Below are 23,500 nucleotides of genomic sequence, written 5' to 3'. Positions count from 1 at the left end.
CTGGCTGAGAAAGCATTAGTTGAACTCCCAACAGAGACCATTCAACTGGTAGCCATCAATTGCTGCAACACTGCTTACAAGAGTTCATTTTATAAATGCTGCTGTCCCCAGAGAAGTGAGTTATCCTCTTAACAAATCTCTTTTACAGAGTATCACACAGAGGATATAAATCCCAGGCTTTCCTAATGTTATCAATTATTTTATAAAAAAAGAATTATACCCTGACAAATGTATGCCTAATACTGTGCCCTTTTTATAAGTTACAACCTGCATGAAGTAAGCCAAGTTCTCAGCAGACAGTGAGGACACTTGGGGAACCCTCCACCCTCTTCCCCACCTGCCTCTCCACCTCAGCTACTCCGCAAGGAGAACACAGCTTCACCTGACAGCTCTTCTCTCCTGCACAACAGAAGCACTTTTCTTGTATGAACTCATTTAATCCTCATAACATCTCTGTAAGGGTCATACTCTCTTCTTCTTTTAGGACACATGTTCAAATGATATTAAGCTGATGGATGGGACTTCCCTGGCGGTCCAGTGGTTAAGACTCCGCTCCCAACGCAGGGGACACGGGTTCGATCCCTGGTCGGGGAACTAAGATCCCGCAAACCGCTCAGCCTGGCCTAAAAAGAAAAAAAATAAGTAAATAAAACAAGCTGTTGGAGATATCCTGCCCAGGCATCCAGATTGCATTGTCAGGATGATTTCAGCCCAAACACCTACACTTTGGACAACCCCCATTCTGAAAGACCCTCCGTACACGGCTGGATCTGGACCTGGAAGATCACACAACCCTGTGCAGGATGGAGTGAGGATTTGCAGAGCATCTGTGTTTTGTAGAGTCAGGTTTCCTTAGTTACTCTTTCCCTCCCACACACTTGTATGGTCCTCTGCGCTTCTGATAGAGTACCAGATGCAACCTCCTCCAAGTAGAATTGTTTGTGAGCGCTCCGTCACCTCTACCAGGTGGTGCTTCCCAGAGGGGAAGGAGTAGGGCTTAATCATCTTTGTGCCCATCGAGGAACCCAGCTGAGGGACACGCGTCTGGCAGATGGGATGGCTCGGTGATTTAGAGCACTAGATCTGGGTTGACATTCTGATTCCTCCTCTCAGCAGCCGGAGGGAAAATCTTCTCTGTCCCTCTAACCCTCTGTTTCGTCAACTAGCAGAAACAACTGGACGTGTCTGTTCCTCCAAACAGCCTGGTAATTAATGCCACAGTGGCTGTGCCCTCCTTGGGAATTCTCTGGAGACGGAGCAGTCCCCAAGGATCTTCCTATGTCACACCATGGCTCACAGCTTAGGGATTCCCTAGTGAGAATGTTGAAGCCAGGACTCTGGGTAACCTCCTGACCTCAGTTCAACCAGACCCTCAGTGCTTGGGTGAGCACATGTCAAGATCGTGAGCAGACAGACACACTGTATATAAGACAGATAAACAACAAGGACCTGCTGTAGAGCACGGGGAACTCTGCTCAATACTCTCTAATGACCTACACGGGAAAAGAATCTAAAAAAGAGTGGATACGTGTATATGCATAACTGAATCACTTTGCTGTACACCTGAAATGAACACAACATTATAAGTCAGTTATACTCCAATCTTTTTTTTTTTCCTATTCTTTTTAAATTTATTTATTTATTTTTATTTTTGGCTGTGTTGGGTCTTCGTTTCTGTGCGAGGGCTTTCTCAAGTTGCGGCGGGCGGGGGCCACTCTTCATCGCGGTGCGCGGGCCTCTCACCGTCGCGGCCTCTCTTGTTGCGGGGCACAGGCTCCAGACGCGCAGGCTCAGTAGTTGTGGCTCACGGGCCCAGTTGCTCCGCGGCACGTGGGATCTTCCCAGACCAGGGCTCGAACCCGTGTCCCCTGCATTGGCAGGCGGATTCTCAATCACTGTGCCACCAGGGAAGCCCCTCCAATCTTTTTTAATGGTTTAAAAAAATAAAATTAAATTAAAATAAATAAAATAAAATAACAAATAAATAAATTTTTTAAAAAGGATTGTGAGAAGAGAAATGGGCAGATGAACAGAAGGGGGTCCTCCCATTTTTAGCCTAACAGGGTGTGCTCTTGAGCTCCTGGAGGGGGGAAAATGGTCCTCAGTGAGCTGCCCGTCTCCATCATTTTAATGCCAACCTGCTGTTGTGGTTCCATACCTGTTATTAGATAACCACAGCATCAGGGACTTGCAGGGAGTTCCACAGGGCTGCTAGCCAAGCAGCAAGTCAGTCCACAGCTGCAGGCGCACTGAACTCTGCGACATGCAGGGCAACTGGCCATCCATCGGTAGATGGTAAATGTCTGCATGGATGGAGTTTTTCTGGGCGTTATAAGTTCAAAAGCGTCAAATCTATACAAAGACCAGTTTCACAGAAAGTGGCTGGCTTCTTGTTTCCCAAAACTGCTAGTCCTGAAAAAAGACCAGAGTTGGGGGGGAAGTGTTGAAGTTATTAAGGGAAAGCCACTTAATCCAAATAAATTACTCTTGAGTTAAGCCTTGATCAAGAATTTTAAGTTGAAAAAAAAAAAAAAAAAAAAAGAATTTTAAGTTGCATTGTTGACTAATAGACGTCTCTGGAAGCAAATGAGGGGTAAAGAAGGCTCTCCCACCTCCGATTCCAAACCTAAGCCAGAAAACATCCACTTGCCTGATAGGAAATAATAAAGGCCTATGTTTCTTTTTCAGCTTTAAATTGAACGGTCTGTGATGCTTCATTTACGTATGCATTTTTAACAGTTTCATTGAGACATAATTTACATAACAAGGTTCCCCCATTGAAAGTGTACAATTCAGTGGATTTTAGTATATTTACAGAGTTGTGTAACTATCACTATAATCTCATTTGAGGACATTTTCATTACCCACCCCCCCCCAAAAACAACCCTTGTACCCTTTAGCAGTCAATTCCCATCCCTGCACCAATGCCCCCCGCCAATACCCCACCCTGGATAACCACTCATCCACTTTCTGTCTCTATAAGTGTGATTTTTTTTTTTTAACCTAGATATTACCTGGCAGTCCCTTCCCTTGACTTAAAATTAGAATCAGATGATAAGTGTTCCCTCAAAATCTGTCATTTTTGAGAAAATTCATTTTTGTCATGCATCCCCAAGCCTTCCCTCCTCTAGGCAGCCCCCATCTTTCACCACCACCCTCAGGGGGTACCATCGTTCTTCATCTAACAAGTGTGGATTAAGGGCCTACTGTGTGCCACACGCTGTCTGAGCACTTGGGGGAATCGGTGAACAAAACAAAGAGGCTGGACTTTAAGGAGTTTGCTTCCCAGCAGAGGGAGACAAAACAATAAGCAACAAAAAAGAGCAAGAAAACCAGAAGTAAAAGGTGCAGCATGTTAAAGGATGCTGCATATCCTGTGGGGAAAAAAAGAAAGAGTGGGGCAGGATAAGGGGTGTCTGGAAGGCTTCGAGCACAGGGAAGGGGCAGGTTACAGCAGGGGCTGGGGGGTCAAGGTGGGCATCCCCGAGAAGTTAAAGTTTGCAAGACTTAGTGGGGGTGAGGGAGGGACTGAGCGGGTGTCTGGGGGATGAGCATTTCCAGCAGAGGAATAATCCCGGTGCAAAAAGAAGTAGGAAACCATGACAGAGAGGCGATTGGGGCAGAGCATGGGGGCCATAGAGGGGTTTGGAGCAGAGGCCACCATGAGCTGAATTATATTCCCAAAAGGGCCACTCTGACCGCCGTGTTGAGAAGAGATTAAAAGGGAAAAAGGGCAAAATAGGGAGACCTCCCAGACATGATTTTAGAGCCACTTTAGGGCCGTGGTTCTCAGCCTCGGCTGCACATCCGAATGTCCCAGGCAGCTTGACAAAACTCGGGCCTGAGTTACGAAACACTAATTGGGTTGGGATGCAGCCTGGGCGCTGGGACTTCGCAAAGCCACCCAGGTGATTTGGGTGTGTGGCCCAGGGTGACCAATAGAGTTTTAAGAGCTAAGCAGTCCCACCAGTTTGACTTTGCAGCTGGGAAGCAAAAACCCACAGCTGGCCCCGACTGCTATTGGCAAAGCTGTGCTGAGAGACAATCAGAGCCTCACTGCTGTGGCAGGGCCAGAAGTGGCCGTGCAGACAGTGTGCAAACGGGGCCAGGGGCTGGATGGAGCCCCCCTGGACCATCAGACCTTGAGGAGGTCAAACCCATTCTTTGACTGGATGCAAACATGAGCCTGAATGTGATAGCCGGGTTCCGCCCTGCCCCTGACAGAGGGCGAGTTGTACTATATCTGGGCAGAATAGAAGGATCAGGTTTGAACCTCAGGAAGTGGGTATGTGATTCACCCAACAGGCATTTTTTAAGAATCCTAGTTCCATTGTGCCAGGTATTGTGCAAGGAGCAGCTAATAAAAAGATAAGGTCTGACGGTCCGTGCCAAAGCCAAATGGCTCAGAGTGATCACGCCATATAATATTTCAAAACGTGTTATTTGTGGGAAGGCTTTAAATAAACCAAAGGGGAGGGGGCACCCTTCGGTTGCATAGCTGAGCTGTTGGCATTTCTAACTCAGAGGGATGAATAGAATATTATTGTGTTGCATGGGCACAAGTACAGCAAGAAAAAAAAAAAAAAAAGATGCCTGGAGCCAGCCGTGAGCCAAACATGAATCAGCAATCTCCTTCTATTGTTCGGAAAAGAATCATGATGCTGGGAGTTGGGCATTTAAGAATCCTGCAGAAATGCCCCTCCCCCCGGCAGGAAACAGACCCTGGTTGAAACATGGCATCTTCATTTTGGCTTCCTGAGCTGAAAGGAATGTAAAAACCTTGGAGAGGATTCAGGGGGAGCTGAAGTGTGAATATGGAAAATACAACCCAGAAGAAACGAGAGATGATTTAGACGCAGCGTTGGCAGCCTCTCAGGGGCGGCTCACCAAGCGCGTGTTGATTCTCTCTGACGAGCAGGAAGTAGGGCTCCCCCGGCTTCGTTACCTAACGAACGTTCTGGGCTGATCACCGGGCGAGCTGGTGGGAGAGGGCACAGGGCAGTGCCTACCTTGTGAACACCTTCTGATCTGTGGCAGTGGGCAGGGGGGTTTGAACCCCAGCTGCACCAGAATCGTCACCTGGAGGCCTTGTGGAGGCACAGCCTGCTGGACCGCCCTCTCAGAGGTTCTGATTCAGTAGGTCCGGGGTAGGGCCTGAGCATCTGCATCTCTGAGTCCCCAGCTTATGCCGAGGCTGCTGAGCTGGGACCGCGCTGGAGGAAATAAGTCATGGGGCAGGAGCGGAGGGTGAGCGTGGCTTGAGGGCAGAAGTCCAGGTGCTTCTGTGCCATTGATGTGCTGGTGCTATAGCGGGTCCCTCAGTGCATAGGTAGTGGCTTTTAGTTAGCAATGTGCTTTGGATCAACTACACTGGCCATGATTTTGCCACCCGCCAAGGAAGCACGGCCAGAGGGAGGGAAAGAGAGTTCTCTGCAGGCCTGCGGCAGTCAAACAGGACGTAGTGTGTCCGGTGACTCTGAACCAATGAGCGTGTGTAGCTTCAGGGGTAAGAGAGTGACAGTAGGGTGACCCATCTCCACATTCGGCTTATACTCCAGTGCTTCTCTCATGAGCAGAAGTTCTCAACAGAATCAGCTGGGAAGCCTTTTCTAGGTACACATTCCAGGGCCCAGCCCGGGAGATGGTGAGCAAGGCTTCTCAGCTGATTCTGCGGTGAACCCCTCCCTTGAGATTAAGAACTGCTTTTCCTGCAGCCTCCATGGTCGTGCCCCACCCTTACAAGAAAGCAGAGTGCAAAGCCAGCCTCTTCGAAGGTGCACGACTCCTTCACCTCACTGGGTCTCGCTCTCACTCTGTTACTACAGGACTCGAGTGTCTCAAATTCCAGGATGCACACTTGAAATGCAAGGGGGTCTTCAGAGAAGGAAACTGTCCAGTCACAGAGCTGGGGGCCTGGATCAGCCCCTCTTCTAGACCAGGTTGACTGGGCTGGTCCTGAGTGGAGAGGTGGGGATACCTGTCCAGCGTCAAGTGTAGCGCACCAAGATGGTGCCCCAGTGCCTCTGACTTGTTCCCAAACGGTGTAGGCTGTTGGCTCCCAACATGTGATTCCTGGGAAGTACAGTCCAATCACCCAGGAACTTGGACATGCAGACTCCCAGACACCCCTACCCGACACCACCACCCCTAGACTGGCTAAATCAGAAACTCTGGGGGCAGAGCCCCGGCCACCTGTTGTGAGGAGCCCTCCAGGTGTTTGCCGAACTTTGAGAACCGCTAGTTTAGTTTATATGTAGCTTCCTTGCTACACATAAGTCAGAAACAGAACAGGATAGAAAAGCAGGCGACCCGCCATGTATAGATTTATCGAGATCCTCTTACAAGAATTCCGGCGTGCGAAACATGCTCATTTGTCAGATTCTCACCTAAGAACTTAGCGTCCAGCCACTTTCTCGGCTGCCTTCGGCGTTCCTGCAATTCCCAGTGATAACGCAGCTTATTGCATCCCCCTCCTAAGACAAGGCAAGGGCTGTGTTCCTTTACTTTTTAGAGACTTCATCGCAACTTCACCATGTGATAGGGGCTCCGGAAACTCTACTGGATGATGGTCGTATCTTGTTTATGCCCACAATGAGCTTAAATCCAGCCGAGATTTCATTCTCTGTTCTCTCCTCCACAGCTTACGCCAGGCTGACCCACTGAAAGGTCAATATGAAACTGAAAGGTCAAATTATGTAGCCCTGGGTTCACAGAGAGTGAGGGCTGAAAAGAGATCAGGTAAACCACACCCTCGAACTTTCCACTGACTCCCAAAGCTGTTACAGCCACGGTCCCCAAACTCTGTACCGAGGCACCCTGGGGGTGCCACAGCAAACCCAGAGGAACACAATGGAATGTCTAATTTCTGAGAGAATCACAGGCACAGCTGTCAGACGCCATGCAAATTCTACTATTAGGCTGTTTGCAACTATTTACTTAATAAACAGAACATTTGTTCCTTTTGCCTGGGGTCACTGTGAAGCAGTTTCTGGAACAGTAGGGGTGCCAGGAAAATTGAGAACCTCTGTGCTCTAGAATCACTGAGCCTGGAAGGAGGTATATTTTGACCGTACACTTTCTGGTGGCACATTGAAGGGAATTCATATTCCCAATTTAACTTAAAAGTCAGGAGGGGAAAAAAAAAAAAAAAAAAACTCTAACCTAAATGGGAATAGAATTTTGAAAAAGAATAGATACCTGTATATGCATAACTGAATCACTTTGCTGTACACCCGAAACTAACACCACATTGTTAATCAACTGTACTCCAATATAAAATTTTTTAAATTCATAAATTAAAAAAAAAAAAAAAAGAAAAGTGCAACTCCGTGAGTCTCTTAAGGGCTTCTTTTCTTTCTTACCTTCCTAGGTAGATCTATTCACCCCAATTACCTGACTCAACCCTTAACCACGGTTTCCTGTAATTTAAAAAAAAAAAAAAAAAAAAATCACCTTTCTTCATGACTTAAATATAATGGATTAATTCTTACAAATTTGAACTGATAATTGCTCTGGTGCGTTCCTGCAAATCACCTTTAAAGCACATTGTTGAAAGACAAAATCTAAGCTGTGTGTGCACAGTGCTTGCAGGAAACCGTTGACTTTGTCAAAATATTCAGCCTTCACCAGGCAGCATTAAACGAGAACCCACAGAAGGGGAAAATGGAGATCGTACAACGTTTCTGAAGTCTATTTCTGTAGATACTCTGCAATGCAGACGCTCTCCTTCCGCCACATTTGGCATTTAAGAAGTAGTGAACAATTATAACTATATCTATTAGGAGAATTTTATTTGCATCTTCAGGGGATTTGGGGGAGCAAAGCAATCTTCATAATGTCTCCTCTGGAAGAATATTCTTTCGATCCCAGGGTTAAAAATCTGCAAGGAGCTCAGGGCAGATTCCAGAGGCAACAGAACCCAAGCTCCATCTGGGCACTGCCGTCGCCCTGGGATGGAGATGGTCGGGGTCAAGCAGTAGAATCGTTTCTTAGGAGGCTGTCGAGGGCAGGGGGATGGAGTGGGTTCTTGTTTGTTGTTGCCTCACTCGCCATCAAACTCTTTTAAGAAATCAATAATACATCATTCGCTTCGCTGTTACCGTTTTATTTTCCCACGCGTTTGTCGTTCTCGCTACCCGTGTCCTGGTGAGTCACCTAACCACAAGTAAACACTGCGGCATCTGGTGGTTCTGCGTGGTACCCTTGTTCCTCAGGCATTATGAGGGATGCATCCCAGGCCCCTCAACACACATGCCCGTTGTTGTCTTTGGCGCAGGGATGCTGCACTCCTGTCCACCAGGTGTCAGCAGAGGCAGTTTTAACCGCTTGCTTTGGCCAACAAGACATCTGTTGAGGTTGTTTCTCCTGCTGCGTCGGGCGATTCCCTCAAACTACCCATCTGCTTCCTCTTAAGAGTCTTACTTCTTACAAGCATTCAGAGGTGATGGCCCACCTCTAGAGAAAGGTAGCTAGGAGGAAAGTGTGTTATAAACTTAGCAGGCGGCGAGTCGAGGCTTTCAGAGGTGGCCTCATAAAACTTTTTCCGGCTGGTTCCTTCTTGACTTTTCTATCACTGCGTTATGTGGCTAGAAATGGTTCCAAGTTTCGCTCATCGTGACACTAAATTAGATGCAGCAGAGAGTTTTAGATTCACAGGGTGCTTGGGTGTTTGTTTGAAAGCCCACTCTGACCCCAAGAACCCCACTCCTAGCACTGCTGACCTAGTCTTCAAAGGAGAAACAGGATTTTTCTCCGTCTGTGGCCCCAGCCCCTTGCACGTGAGGATGCAAGAATACCACCAAGTGCCAAGCACATCTGTTCTATTTCATCCATCCATTCCCTTTGAGGTGGACCTTACCCACCTGGGGACGTGACTCTTGACCTCCCCCGTGTCATTCTGTTGACAAATGGCAGGGCCCGTGCTCCTTCCAAGCCATGGTGACTTTGCCCAGGAAAGAGAAGGAGAAAGAGAAGGGAAGAGGGAGAGAAGAGGGCAGTGATTTGGCATGGACAGAGGTTAAAAGGAAGAGTAGAAATGAGCCACAGAGTGGGATCGTTGAACTTGAATTAAAATCATTTTACCGAGAACAAAAAAATCAGCCACAGCAAATTAAGCTCAGTTTCAACCACAGAGCCTGGCTGTATTCTCTCACTACTAAAGGCAAAACACTTAGAGTGATGGCCGAAAATCTGAAAAGGAAATTATGGCTTTGCCACCCAGAGTTTACTGATGTCTCTGATGTGGGGCTCTAGGCTCCCGCCACGGCCAGCGGAGAGGTTGTCACCCTGCCCCGTGCTCTAACAGGTGATCCTCTGGGACGAACACCTGGGCCATGTCACAGGGCAGAGCTATGACTATTATCCCACATCTTTATTAAGTAACTCACAGTCTTATGTTCCATTTTAATCAGCCCAATCCCTAGTCTAACTGGGATGGCTTTGTAAATTTTTTTTCTCGTACAGAATTTTTGCTACTACACTCCCAAATAGGGTTAGTTTTACCAAGTGGAAAAAGATGGATCACAATGTTGTATGCTTTGAATACCCCTGGCCTCTGTTCTCTTCTATGTGAGAAGTGCCTAAGTTATTACCATCATCAGAAATTCAACCATTATATATTCACTTCACTGGATCCTAGATTTACTCTTAAAATGCAAAGACCTCAGGGAAGGACAACTGGGGCTGCATTTGGAATGCTGTAGAATTGGATACAAATTCATCTGCGTACCCAACCTTCCTTGCTCCCCGTAACAAATTTAAATGAACTTGAAGGGGAAAAAAATTCACAAAAGGTAAAATTCAGACTGGGAAGAGGAGAATGGCAGAGGAGAGAGGAGCATTTCCACCTCCATCTTATCTTAGGGTCTACGGAGGTGGGCTTCTATGCTGTTATGTCTTTTAAACCACTTCAGGGAGCCCCTAGTGGCCAGATAACAGCTCCAGTTGCCCACACCTTAGGGATGACTGGGATTGGCCAGGAGATGACCGGGTGTAATAATAGTGACTATAATAATGAAGACCTCTTCCAAAACTGTAGGTCGGTGTCCACTTTTACATTTACAGAGCATTCTCAAATTCCCTGGTCCTCGTCATAACCTGAAGGGTGGGAGATTGTGATTTCACTTCGCAAAGGCGGCTCAGAGCGTGAAGAGACGTGGCCAAGATGTGCAAGCTGCTGACCTGAGACCCAAAAGCATCCGAATGACTCTCAGCCCAGGGTCTGTCCTCCATACCCTGGGACTGAACTTGTTCTTACCAACAATTCCCAAACATCAGGGACAAAGCTGTGATGGGGGAAAGGGAGAGAAGCAGACACTCCAAGAGGGAGAGAGAGAGCTTCATGACCTCACTGCCCTCCCAGATGGGGGCAGCCCCTCCGAGGGCACAGCTACTTGCCTGCACCCAGGCCAAGTGGTGGCAAAGCCAAAGTGTGGGCGGGGGGCGAGGACTCCAGCCCCATCCCACAAACCCCCCCGCAGTGCCCAGCGTCCCACAGACCTAGTCAGAACAGCGCTTGCCGCATAAACATAACTTCAAGACCCATCCCAAGTGGAGGGTGTAGCTTGGCCCTCAACTCATGTCTCCACGACCTCTGACATGAGGTCTATGTAGGAAGCCCGTGGTGTCCACATGTGTCGATGCCAAGTGAGACGGTGTTCTGTCCACCTCTGAGAGTCTACCCGGTATTAGCGGTCTCAGCGTGGAGCCCGTAATAGCCAGAGGCTGGAGCATCTGACCTTGTAAACAGAACCAAGAGAGTTGCCTGTGAACATGACCCCTGCCCACCCCACACGGCCCCCTCTTGGCTTCCTGGGGCCACCCAGGAAGCACCTGCTGAAGACGTAACTGATGACCATATAGCTCACCATATAACTGATGACCATATAGCTCACCATTCAGACGCTCTGAGAGCCAGGGAGAAGCAAACGAGGACCACAAACGCCCTCCTCGGAAAAGGTAGATGTAGAGCCGTGAGGGGGATGCATGTTTCATTTTTTAATTGAAGTAGAGTTGATTTACAATGTTGTGTTAACTTCTGCTGTACAGCAACATGATTCGGTTATACATATATCTACATTCTTTTTCATGTTCTTTTCCATTATAGTGATGCATGTTTCATTTTAATTATGTTCAGACTATATAAGCAATGACTCACTAGGTCTGCGTGGAAAGATTTTCCAAGGGGGGATTTTCACAGTTGTCCCTTCAGTGTTGTGTTTTCTACAGAGAAAAAGAAAACACAAGGGGACAAAAGGGCGTGCGGTCAGGGCCAGGGCCTTTGACAAGGTGGGTGGGGTTCTCTCTGGCCCTAGTCTAACTTTGTGACCTTGAACACTAAGACAGGAATGTAGCAACGATCCCAGGCCGATAGGTCAGCATCCTGAGGAGTCCCCCTCTGCACCAAGGCAGAGTTATCTTCTCAAATCAGGTCACTCCCTGAAGGACCTTCCGTGGCTCCCCATTTTCCATGGGACAAAGTCCCTATTCCATAGCAAACCTCCCAAGACCCTGCATAATTTGAGGGCATTTCCTAGTTTTCCTACACAAGGCTCATTTCTTGCAGAGTAGTCAGTGGGCCTCAGGGGCACAAGGAGGAGAATAAAGCACTAAGTCCTTCGCTGGGGAGAGGCATATTGCAAAGAAGAGCCTTCGGATACAGGGTCACCTCCACCTAGAAGCCTTCCCAGATTGCCCCAAGTAGAAATGACCTCTCCTTCCCTCGTGGCCCAGTCTGCACTGAAGAGACACTTCAGGTGAAACCTGTCCACACGTTGCACTGTTTTAGCATGATTCTCTCCCTCTGGCAGATTAGAAGCCCCACGTGGACGGGTCCAACTGTTGTCTTCGGACAAAGCCTGGGGCAGCACCTAAACAGAGTAGGCCCTCAATCAAGGCCTCTAGGCTAACCAGCCACATAAACGAATATCTCGTGTGAAAGGAGTGTTCTCGGTGTAGCAGCACTTTCCTAGGGACTACGCTGAAGACCACTCTCCCCTCTGCTGGTGCTGAAATGCTGCAGCTGTGAAAGGACGCTCGGCTCCGAGGGGCCGGGGTGCAGACCCTTACTGGGTCTCACCGGACGCTCTCCTCTGCCTGGGAGCAGCAGGCCTGTTGTAACGATGACCTGCAGGCTGTGAGTGGCCCCCAGGACGGGGGTAGTGGTGCACTCAGCGCTGCTCACATCACCCCCCACCTCCTCGCTGCCGGCCCGCTCACCCACCCAGAGGGGAAGGCCTGTGCTCGCTTTCCTTTCCCCACAGGTAGCGCACTCCGCTTTCTTTCTTTGTAAGGCGTTTGGACTTTGTTTCCTCCTTTGACGCCGTGACCCCCTCGGTGGCTCCGGAGGGGACCTCCTGTGCTTCCCTCCTCCGCACAGAGGACCGGCTGACACCCGCCCTGTGTCCCGGGCAACCCCGAAGCAGCCCCGGGATGCCTGTCCACTCAGAGCGTTTAACTGCAGTTTAACACTCGAGAGCTCGTTGCAGGAAAGTAGCACTAAATAATATGAAATACTAGAGTCCTGTAGGAATAGGAACCGAAATGCACGATTAACGCTATAGGAGTGGGAGTAGGACAGAAATGTACTATTAATGCTATAGGAATATTAACAGTTTAGTAGAGTGTAGTAATACTAAAGTGCTATAGGAATAGGAACAGGAATATTCTATTAACGCTATAGTAAGGGTAACAGTTTAGTATAGTGTAGTAATACTAAAGTGCTATAGGAATAGGAATGGGAATATACTATTAATGCTATAGCAATGGTAACAGTTTAGTATAGTGTACTAATACTAAAGTGCTATAGGAATAGGAATATACTATTAATGCCATAGTAATGGTAACAGTTTAGTATAGTGTAGTGACACTAAAGTACTATAGATAGTACTTTAGTACTTTCCTACAGTAGAAGGAAAACAGTACTAAATAACAAAATCAGTACTAAATTTCGTGGTGGTAACAATATTTTTTAAGCCTTAATGAGATGTTTTTCCTCTTTCTGGATACTTTCTGCTTCACACACAATACTTTCTGCAGTTCCGATGCCTGTTCAATTGAAAATTTGAGAACAAAGGTATTTTTTAAGTGTTGGTATAGCAAGAACATAACTAGGATAAAAAGGACACGAAACGCTTTTGCCACATTTGTATTCATGCTGTGTTTTAATGTCGGTATTATCAGTCAGGATTCCTCTGGTTGCAAGGGGCAGAAACCTGCCTGGACCCGGCTTCCGCGGACGCGGGCACCGTCTTGCTCAGGAAGGGTTGAGGAGGCCGCAGGGACACAGCTGGGCCTCAGGGAGAGCTGAAAACAGGGCTCTGAGGCTACAGCATTCTCTTGTCACCCCAAGTTCTCCGTGAATGTCAGGTGCATCCTCTGTCTCACCTTCAGACCGGCTTTGGCCGTGTGGCTAAAAGGCATGGCGTCAGACAGTTTGAGAGTTTTAGTTTCTGATAAATTCTGCCACCAGAGCTGGAATACGTAACCTACCCCTCTCCCTCCCTCTCTTTCCTCCTCTCTCCAAACATCCCCCAAAAAGCATCATGTTAGCCCCTCCCAGGTCTTGGGCCACTTCGGCCAAAGGTGGGGCACTGTGGTTGGCCCAGCCGGAGCCAAGTTCCTCGTCCGCTGCAGAACATTCAGGAGCACCATCCCAGGAGCACGAGGCCGTGTCCACAGGATGGGAGGGGAGTTAATGGCAGCTCAGTTTCTAAGAACGACAGGTCTAGATAGTCAGTACTACAGGTGTGATCCGCACTCTCCCTTTAGGGGGTCTCAGAACCTGATTCTCTCGCTCAAAACCCAGCTGCACAGTTGAAGGGGACAGAACAGAGGGCTTGTGGCTGGTGACCCTTGAAATGTTCATCAGTAGCAAGAACGCATTTTCCTAGTAATTAGTCGTCATCTCTTCTACCAGATGCCAGTTGAGCAATCTCATACCATGCCGTATCAACTTTCATTCATTTTATTTTATTCACTTATTCAGAGCATATATTTCTTTTTTAATGTTTTTTTATTTATTTTTGGCTGCGTTGGGTCTTCGTTGCGGTGTGCGGGCTTCTCATTGCGGTGGCTTCTCTTGTTGCGGAGCACGGGCTCTAGGTGCACGGGCTTCAGTAGTTGTGGCTCGTGGGCTCAGTGGTTGTGGCTCATGGGCTCTAGAGCGCAGGCTCAGTAGTTGTGGCGCACGGGCTTAGTTGCTCTGCGGCATGTGGGATCTTCCCGGACCAGGGCTCGAACCCGTGTCCCCTGCATTGGCAGGCGGGTTCTTATCCACTGCGCCACCAGGGAAGCCCCGCATATATTTCTTGAGTGCCTATTTTGTATCGGACACTCTGCTCATGTGGAAGATATAAAAATGACCAAGACATAGTCCCTGCCACAAAGAGGTTACAGTCTAGTGGGAAAGGCAGCCTTGGAAACATGTGGTGACCACATGTGATGACCAAGGCGTGACCATCAAGGTATCAATTCAGTGCTGCAGGATTCGATGTGGAGACAGAGAGGACATGGGCGCATATATAAACCCATATTGTAAACACAATCCACATGCTTCCTCTTCTCCGATCAGTTATTAGCATCAGGATGTTCCCTCCCTCATCCAATGGCTTGTGTTTACCCAGCACTTTCATTCACATCCTCTTCACACCTCAGAATCATCAGCCACGTGAAGCAGGTAAAGCAAGTATTATCTTCCTCATTTTGCACGTGAAGAAATCACGATCCCACAGCGAGTACATGACAGCACTGGCCCTCAGACCCATGCCTAGGGCTCCAGTACAAGGCCAGAGCCACCGTGCTGCACTATCTACTGCTGGATACAGAAACCCTTCTGGAAAAAGAAACCTCGCCCTGATCTGTCCCCAGCAATACGCGGAAGGACTCTGACCCACGTTCAGCAGCCATCTGGTTCATCATCTGTGTGTGTCCTTCAGCACTCTGCCCTCCGTCGGTGCCTCTGGTCTCTGACCCCCACCCAGTCTCCATCCCCATCCCCGTATGAGGCCAAGTCTGTCTGCTGCTCTCGGATCTCACTGATACAGTGACGAGGAGAAGGGACTCAGCGCTGACCAAGGAAAAGCCACACGTAAGATGTGAATATGGATTCCATTCTCCGGAGCGGTGTGTCTAAGACTCCAAAGTGTCCATCAGTCATCTGCAGTTGCATCTCGTCCAAGCGCAGATCTGATGGAGCAGGTTGGACATAGGACCCGAATTTTCTGTTTCTAGCAAAGCTCCCAGTGATCTGAGGCTGCTGGTCCACAGACCACACTTGGAGAAGCAAGGATCTGGATTGAGGACGCTGACACATCTCAGCCGCTCTTGGGAAAAACAACAAGTCACTCGGCTGGTGCTTCCTTAAAAAACTTGAGATGGCAAATAGACATGTGACCTTGAATAAAGTATTATTATAAAGACATGTTTATAGGAGGAACCCTGAGATGAAAATTAAAAGATCTTGTAAACTTATGTGTATCACACAGCCCACCTCTGCTTCACTTTCCCTGACTTGAAAGTAACAAGTCACCTCCAGCTAATTAATGCATGTGATGTTGTTTGGAACAGAACCTTATGGAAAATGCAGGTTATAACCCATGGTATTTTTCTTGTCTTTTTCTCTATAGGAGATGTCAGTGAAAAAAAGGGTCCAGAATGATTACTAACCCATGACTCCCAACAGTATGACAGGTATCTGTTTTATTTTCTTTACTTTGTGTGTTTCCATTTTTGTTCCACCCAAAGAGAAATATAGGCTTCCTAAAAGACCAACCTAAGAGTCTTAGCAACAGTTATTTCCCAGCCAGTGAGTGTTATTAAATGCAAATATATCCATACTCTGGTTTCTTTTCAGCTCGTATAAATCTTTCGCCTTTTACTAAAGATTTCTGTGGAGAGGGGGGGGAAAATTGCAAATATATCCTGTGACTACATCCCAACAAATGTGCTTCCAGCTTTTTCGGAAGCTATGAGATGCACCATCACCAGAAACATGATGGGAGGAAATGATAATTCACAGTGAAATCCTAGTTTTCAGCCTTCCCAAGGTTACCCTCTCACACCCAATACTTTCACCTGCCACATTCATTCAGATCAGTATAAGAAATGGCTCTGTGTACTCAGTGACCACTGAGTTCAGGCGTCTTCCTGAGGGAATATTCAGCAGCAGAGTCAGAATGGAATATGATGAGAGCACGTAAGCTGAAGTGAGCTAGAAAGCAAGGGACGGAGGGGAGACAGAATGCCCCCTGAGGAACAGAAGGTTGCAGTAGCACGGATTCTCTGTTCAACGCACAGAGCTGGGGTTACAAGCTCACGGGCCCCAGGGGCCAGATAGATAACGCCCGTGCCCAAAGCAGCTGGCTGTCAGGAAAAACAAACCAAACAGGAGAACCAGGCAACAGGCAGGGAGGGAACCCAGTGTGTCCAGAGATTTCAAATTTTCAAGAGAAGCTGGAAGCCAGATTTGGAATGAAATATCCCCATTTCTTTTTGGTTTTTTTGGCCGCGCTGCACGGCATGTGGGATCTTAGTTCCCTGACTAGGGATCGACCCCGTGCCCTCTGCAGTGGAAGCGCGGAGTCCTAACCACTGGACCGCCAGGGAATTCCCTAAAATATCCCCATTTCTAAATGCAAGCAATTAACATATAAAAATATCAAGGATTCATGGGCCGGTCAAAATACGTCTTCTGACTAGAATCAACCGTGAGCTCTCAGTTTATAACCACACCTTCCAGCCCAACCCCAAGCCTAGGACTGTTGTTCGGTTACCATGGCAGCAGGGCAGGTACCCATAGACCTCAGCCTTCTGCAAGTTTACAAACCTTACGTAATGGCCATAACCTTACATCTCCCAGAATCACTGCCCTGTCTCTCTACCCATCGATACTCGAGTTCCTGGTGCAGCAAAAAGATAGAGCACCTGAACATACTGGAATGATTCACACCTGTAGGATAGCCTCGGAATCCCATCTCATCTTCCCATCTTATTTCTCAGTAACAGGCACCAAAACACACCCTCCCCCATTTCTGTGTCACTGCCAGCTTGACCATTGTAGCCTGGAAAGCCATGGATGATACGTAAACGAATAGGCGTGGCTGCATCTCAATAAAACTTTATTTACAAAACAGGCAGCAGGCCAGCTTTGGCCCCGAGGACTGTAGTTTGCTGACTCTTATTCTAGGAGTCTGGATAGTCTTATTGTTGAGCAGAATCCCCAGGCTGAATCAGCTCATCTCCAGGACAGAGCTAGAAATCCAGGCTCGCGCTAAAATGGTTCTGGATTAAGCCAGCTTTCAGCCCATCTGCGGATGCGGGACGCTTTCCCTGCGGGCTGGGCTGGAACCAGCTGCCCCCACCCACCCACCCCCCCCCACCCCCGTGGAGGACGCTTTAGCCTCCCAGCATTTGCTTCATAGCAAAGAAACTAACAGCAATTCTATTTTCAAAAGAAATCTACTCCACACACGCATATGCTCAGTCTATGTTAATGGGCTCAACTGAGAAAATCATTGCTTTAGACTCCCTTGTTTGTGGATGAAATAAAACAGTGTCCTTTTCCCTCTGTCTTTTCCTATGGTCTCAAGCTGCATGTTTATTTTAAGAAACCTAAAAGGAGACCATAATAAAGCTGTAAGTCATCAGAACTAAGTGCTTGCTTTAAAAGCATAACTTAAAGGGCAAATATGCATATTTCCTTTTTGAAACACATAATATGCAAATATGCATATTTTCTTTTTGAAACACATAATGGGTACTATTACTGTTATGCAATACAGGAAATCAATTAACCTTTATGAAAAGAAAACCAATTTTTAAATGAGCAGGAGTAAGAACATTGAATGTGTTTTGCCAAAACCGAGCAGACAAGCATTTTCAGATAAAAAAAAACACCTTCAGCCACTTATGAAATTTCTGTATTTTGCATTAACTCAAATGGAGAATGGTTTATTTTCTGGGGCTATTTAATGTCCACTGAAGTGGAGTCAAGTCCTGCTAAAATGTTCTCGTTGCTCTACCTTAACCTAATTTGACATTAGGATTGTATGAAATCACTCACCGAAAATACTGATTCTTAGAGGAAGGGAAGGAAGTGCCTTGATACCATATTTTATTGGTCTGGGATTAAGCATGGCTTCCTAGGGAATCTTTGGGGGACTCTGCTAATATTTATGTCATTATAATGAGCTCCACTTTGCATAAAATCATGATTCGCCGCATAGGGGAGTTTGTTCTAAGATATGAATACCTAAAATTTTAAATACCCAGGTGAGAGGCTTTTAGCCTTGACTGAAAAGGGAACTAAGAACTCGGACCCCTCTAAAGGTGCCTGAAGAGGCAGAAACAGGGCTCTATTACATTGGCCCTGACCTGGTTCTAGGGAGTTAGGATGTGACATAAAGTCACCCCTGTGATGAACCTGCCATGTGAATAACATTAGACCTCACTCAGCAGTGTGACCTGCGCCTCTTCTTTGTGACCTGCTTGTTCATCTAACTTCCCGGCTGCGACCTTTGCCTTCTCCTTTTTCTCGCTCAAGGCATTATATTCAGTGTGTCCCAGGGGCCAGGGGAGGAGTGTCTTCAGGATGGGAAGGACCGGAGCGTTCTGTAGGTGTCCCAGTGTTTTCACTGTGTGATCCTCAGGTTGTTTGCGTGCTTGTTTTGTGTGTGTGTGTGTGTTTGTTTCTTCATTTTTTTAAATGGCGGTACAGTTCCTTTACAATGTTGTGTTAGTTTCTGCTGTACAACGAAGCGAATCAACTGTATGTATACATATATCCCCTCCCTCTTGGCTCTTCCTCCCCTCCCCTCCCCCCGGCCCACCCATCTAGGTCACCACAGAGCACCAAGCTGATCTCCCTGTGCTCTACAGCAGGTTCCCACTAGCTTTCTGTTTTACAAATGGTAGTAGTGTACATATGTCAATCCTAACCTCCCAATTCATCCCACCACCCCCGGTGCTCCCTGTGTCCACACATCCATTTTCTACATCTGCGTCTCTATTCCTGCCCTGCAAATTGGTTCATCTGTACCATTTTTCTAGATTCCACATATATGCGTTAATATACGGTATTTGTTTTTCTCTTTCTGACTTACTTCACCCTGTATGACAGGCTCTAGGTCCATCCACGTCTCTACAAATGACCCATTTTCATTCCTTTTTTCAAAAAGGAAAAAAAGCAAATTTGTCGTTGGTGGTAGGAGGTCATGATGGGGAGAGTTCTTTACCCTTCCCAACATCTTGTACAGGTGGGAGGTTGGAGGCCACAGAAAAGGCAGTAAATGGGGGCGCATGCCCCACTCTGAACAATGTAGAAGAATCTGATTTAGATGCTTTGTATCAAAGCCCCTTGTCCTGATTTGTTAAGCATGATGAAATTTACATTTCTCACTAGCCTGAGGTTGAAATTGTTTTGCATGTTGATTGGCCACTTGTATTTTTTTTCTTCATCCGTAACTTACTTGCTTGTTCATGTATAGTGTCCAGTTGCCCGTTGTGGGTTTTATATTTTTCTCATTATTTGTAGAAGCAGTTTATTACGTATTCAAGATAATAACAAAGCAAGCCACCTAATGTCTCTAGAGGTTGACTTCCTTGTCAGTTAAAGGAGAAAGTGAGAAATTCTCCCTCCACTCTGAAGATTAGGTTGCACCTCAGATTTGAACATTTGTAAATCACATTTTCATAAAGTCAGGCATGGGTACGTTGAAGGTTGGGTGTAGAGAAAAAGGGCACCCTGGAGAAAGGTTTTTTTGTGTGTTTTGGGACTATCCTAATGTATAGGTTTTTCAGAGTCAAACAAATCATCTAAGTTGGGGAAGCTCAGTGTTTTATTGTAGAGCCCATGTCATTTCCGAAGGTGGCCCTCCTAGTGTTCCTGAGGCTTTTCGACCCCTCCTTATGACCACTTCCTTCCTTCCTTCAGAGATAGAACCACAGCTGTGCTCTTGTTCCACAACCTATGGAGAATATCTCTTCACGAGGCCAGAGGTTGCTCACAGCCAGATAATGACGCCACTTAAAGATAATGAATGTTAACGGCTTGCGTGCTGTTAGCATTTCTCATCAATAAATGCTCTTCTAACATGGGATTCTGTTCACAGCTACTTGGTGACCCATCAAACCCGTGTTAGGCTTTTAATATACTATTATCATAAATAATGTTATAATGAACCACAGTGTACATGATGTGACACCTCTCTGATTATTTCCTCAGGATAAATTCTACGAAGTAAAAAAAAAAAAAAAAATGCTGGGTCAAAGGGACTGAACATCTTTCAAAACCTTTTCTGTTGCCAAATCGTAACCAGGTTACTGGACCAATCAGCACTGCAGTGTCCATTTAATCACATATCCTCTAACTTTGGAGTTTTGTGGTAGTTTAATTTTGAGAAAGGCAATTAGTTAGGCAAAGTTTTATCACAGTTTTTATCAAAGTTTTTCAAAACTTTACATTTTTCTTATTGATAACAGATTTGACTACACACACACACACACACACACACAGTTGGCTACTTAAATGTCTTCTTTGTAACTTACCTGTGCAATGAACTTTTCTACTGTACTATTAGTCTTTTTCTTATGATTCATATATTAAGGATTTAATTCACTGTCTATCATAAATGTTACAAACTTTTTCCCATTTTAGTATACGTCTCTCCTTTTTGTTTATAGCAATATTTGACCTTTTTAAAAATTTTTCTTCTCTTGAAGTAATTCCATACTAAAGGTTGCAAGATGAGTTCAAAGAATACCCAAAGTCCTCAAATGTTGACCTTTTATCACGTTTGCTTAATTCTTTCCCCTCTCTCTATCTCTACGTATATAATTTTTATTTGGTACCATTTACAGATAAGCTTGTGAACATGATGCTATGGCATTCTTGACATACAGAAATTTTTAGTTTAGATATAGTGAGCTCTCTGGAGATGTCATTTTAGGATTCCTGTCTTTGTTTTCCAGCTGAGAACGGGGCTCAGTGGGTCCTTGGGATGAGTTAACACTTCTGTGCCAACACGTAGTTCTTTTCACTTAGACACAGGGACGACTGCTTAAGAGGGAAGGTTGTCTCAACAAACACCCTTTGTGCACCAACGACAGACACCCCCATGGTACCCTTGCCCTAGCCTGGGGGGGCAGGGAGGGGAAACACGACAGTGCTGGCTGGTTCCTTCCCTCCTGCCAAAGTCAGGACAGCCACGCCCAGGTCTGTGTACTGGTCACCCGGCAAGGGACGTAACACAGAAGCCAGATGTGGCTCTGCTCCCTTTCCCCACGTTGCTCCAGAAACCAGGAGCTTGGATCGTTGATTTATATACTCCTGGCATAATTACTCTGAAAAGGCATCTGGAGGCTTATTTCACTTTTTTCCGAATTCCTGTTTCCCCAGTTGTGGCCAAAAATAAAATGTGGCCTTGGATTCCATAGAGCCAGCTATGCACATTGCAGTGTGGCCACACATAGTTTCGGAGAAAGAAAAATACCAACTTGCCCAAAGAGCTAGCTCTACTGTTGGTGGAGCCAATCACAGAAGGGAACTTGGCTTTTATATTTCTTGGATATCTAACCACCTGAAGCAATGGGGGCCTCTTTGCTCCCTCCTCTGCATGGTGCCACTTCTCAAAGTAACCAAAATCTCACTGCAAGTCAGCTAGAAAGGAAAGGCCAGGCTTCCCCCAAATGCCTTGAGGGCGAGAGGAAGGCTGCTGCAGACAAATCGCACAGAGAACCTTTAAATTCCTCCCTAGATGTCCCTCCCCATCACTCCTGAGGTACCTGCAGAAACCCCAGGTCCCCTCCTGGCTCTGGGGGCTGCAGACCCCGCCCACTCCCGTCAGTAGCCCCGCCCTCCGCCGCTCCCTCCTCCCACCCCGTCTCCACCTGCTCATTCCCCTTGGAGGCGGTGGCCCATCGCTCCACCTGTCCCGTCTGCATCCCCCTGTAAGGCTCTGCTCAGCAAAATAAACAGATCTTCCTTTCCAAGGAACTCACCTTAGAAAGCAAAGGAAAGGAGAACCATAATTGCTTATCATTGTACATTTTCCCCCATCGTACACAAATTAGAAGAGTGAAAGTCCCTGAACAGGGTCCGGTCTGGGGAAGAGAGGAGACCAGCATCTCAGTTCAAGATTTCCTCCAGTGTCCACCATACAGGGGAAAATCAAGAAAACCACACACACACAAAAAAGGGAATTTCTGTGCAGCTAACACATCACCCTTTTCTTTAACACGAAAGCAAATACGGAAGGAACAGTGATACTTTCTACAATACGAATGGGTAAAGGATGCCAGACCTGGCAACATCATCTACCTAAGGAAGAGCTGGCCTTCTGGACTCTGTCTCTGTCCCTCTCCCATCCCTCACCTCGTTAACCTCCTGAACTCCTCCTGGGAGAGAAACTTCCTACTGAAAAACATGGGGCTTTCGGAAAAAGACCAAATTCATGATATCTCACCAAATTCAGCCAGATTCGTGAAAATCTTCCCTCAAAACTCCTGGGGACGCGAAGACATTTGCTTCCAGACCAACTTCACTTTCCAAATTTGAGCTGCAGACAGGGGGTCAGGAAGGTGACATGTCAAAAAAAAAAAAACAGCAGGGCTTTTGGGACTTCCCTGGTGGCGCAGTGGTTAAGAATCCGCCTGCCAATGCAGGGGACACGGGTTCGAGCCCTGGTCCGGAAAGATCCCACATGCCGCGGAGCAACTAAGCTCATGCGCCACAACTACTGAGCCTGCGCTCTAGAGCCCGCAAGTCACAGCCACTGAGCCCGCGTGCCACAACTACTGAAGCCCGCGTGCCGAGGGCCCGTGCTGTGCAACAAGAGAAGCCACCGCAATGAGAAGCCCGCAAACCACAACGAAGAGTAGACCCGCTCTCCGCAACTAGAGAAAGCCCGAGCACAGCAACGAAGAAGACCCAATGCAGCCGTAAATTAATTAATTAACTAATTAATTTTTTAAAAAGTTTGAAAAGAAAAACAGGGCTTTATAGAGTGAAAGGTGGGAACACGAGAGTGAAGAAAAAAAATTGTCATACAGAGTGAAGTAAATCCGAAAGAGAAAAACAAATATCGTATATTAACGCATATATGTGGAATCTGGAAAAATGGTACAGATGAACCGGTTTGCAGGGCAGAAATAGAGACACGGATGTAGAGAACAAACGTGTGGACACCAAGTGGGGAAAGCGGGGCTGGGGGGATGAATGGGGAGATTGAGATTGACGTGTATACACTAATATGTATAAAATAGAGAACTAATAAGAACCTGCTGTATAAAATAAAGAAAGAAAAGAAATGTATTTCCTTATCAACAACCCCTGTATCCCCCCAGAAGCCACCCTTTACAATATTTGGCCTCTCCTGGACCCCTACCGGGGGCCCCACTCCCTGCCCCGCCCCACCCCCATTGTCACCATCATCACTACTGTCACCACCACCACCATCACCCCTCAGTATCCACCATCTCCACTCTTTCGAGCCCCCTGTAACCAAGA

At 47.0% G+C, this 23,500-nt stretch overlaps 1 protein-coding gene and 1 non-coding gene across 22 annotated transcripts in view; both read left to right on the top strand.

The window, feature by feature from the left end:
- THRB (thyroid hormone receptor beta) overlaps nt 1-23,500 on the top strand; it is a 384,544-nt gene that overhangs the window by 263,093 nt on the left and 97,951 nt on the right. For all 21 annotated transcript variants that reach the window (XM_059920431.1, XM_059920419.1, XM_059920436.1 and 18 more), the window contains one exon: nt 15,624-15,687. In XM_059920431.1, coding sequence (XP_059776414.1) covers nt 15,666-15,687 — 22 coding nt within the window. In that variant the 5' untranslated portion in view covers nt 15,624-15,665. The remainder of the gene's footprint in view (nt 1-15,623; nt 15,688-23,500) is intronic.
- LOC132365643 (U5 spliceosomal RNA) lies at nt 15,832-15,943 on the top strand. Its single transcript, XR_009503166.1, has one exon. It is a non-coding gene; the product is annotated as a U5 spliceosomal RNA (small nuclear RNA).

This window comes from Balaenoptera ricei, chromosome 4 (genome assembly GCF_028023285.1).
Source record: "Balaenoptera ricei isolate mBalRic1 chromosome 4, mBalRic1.hap2, whole genome shotgun sequence".
Classification (NCBI taxonomy): domain Eukaryota; kingdom Metazoa; phylum Chordata; class Mammalia; order Artiodactyla; family Balaenopteridae; genus Balaenoptera; species Balaenoptera ricei.
Note: the sequence above shows the minus strand (reverse complement) of the source record. Positions and strands in the feature narration are given on the sequence as shown.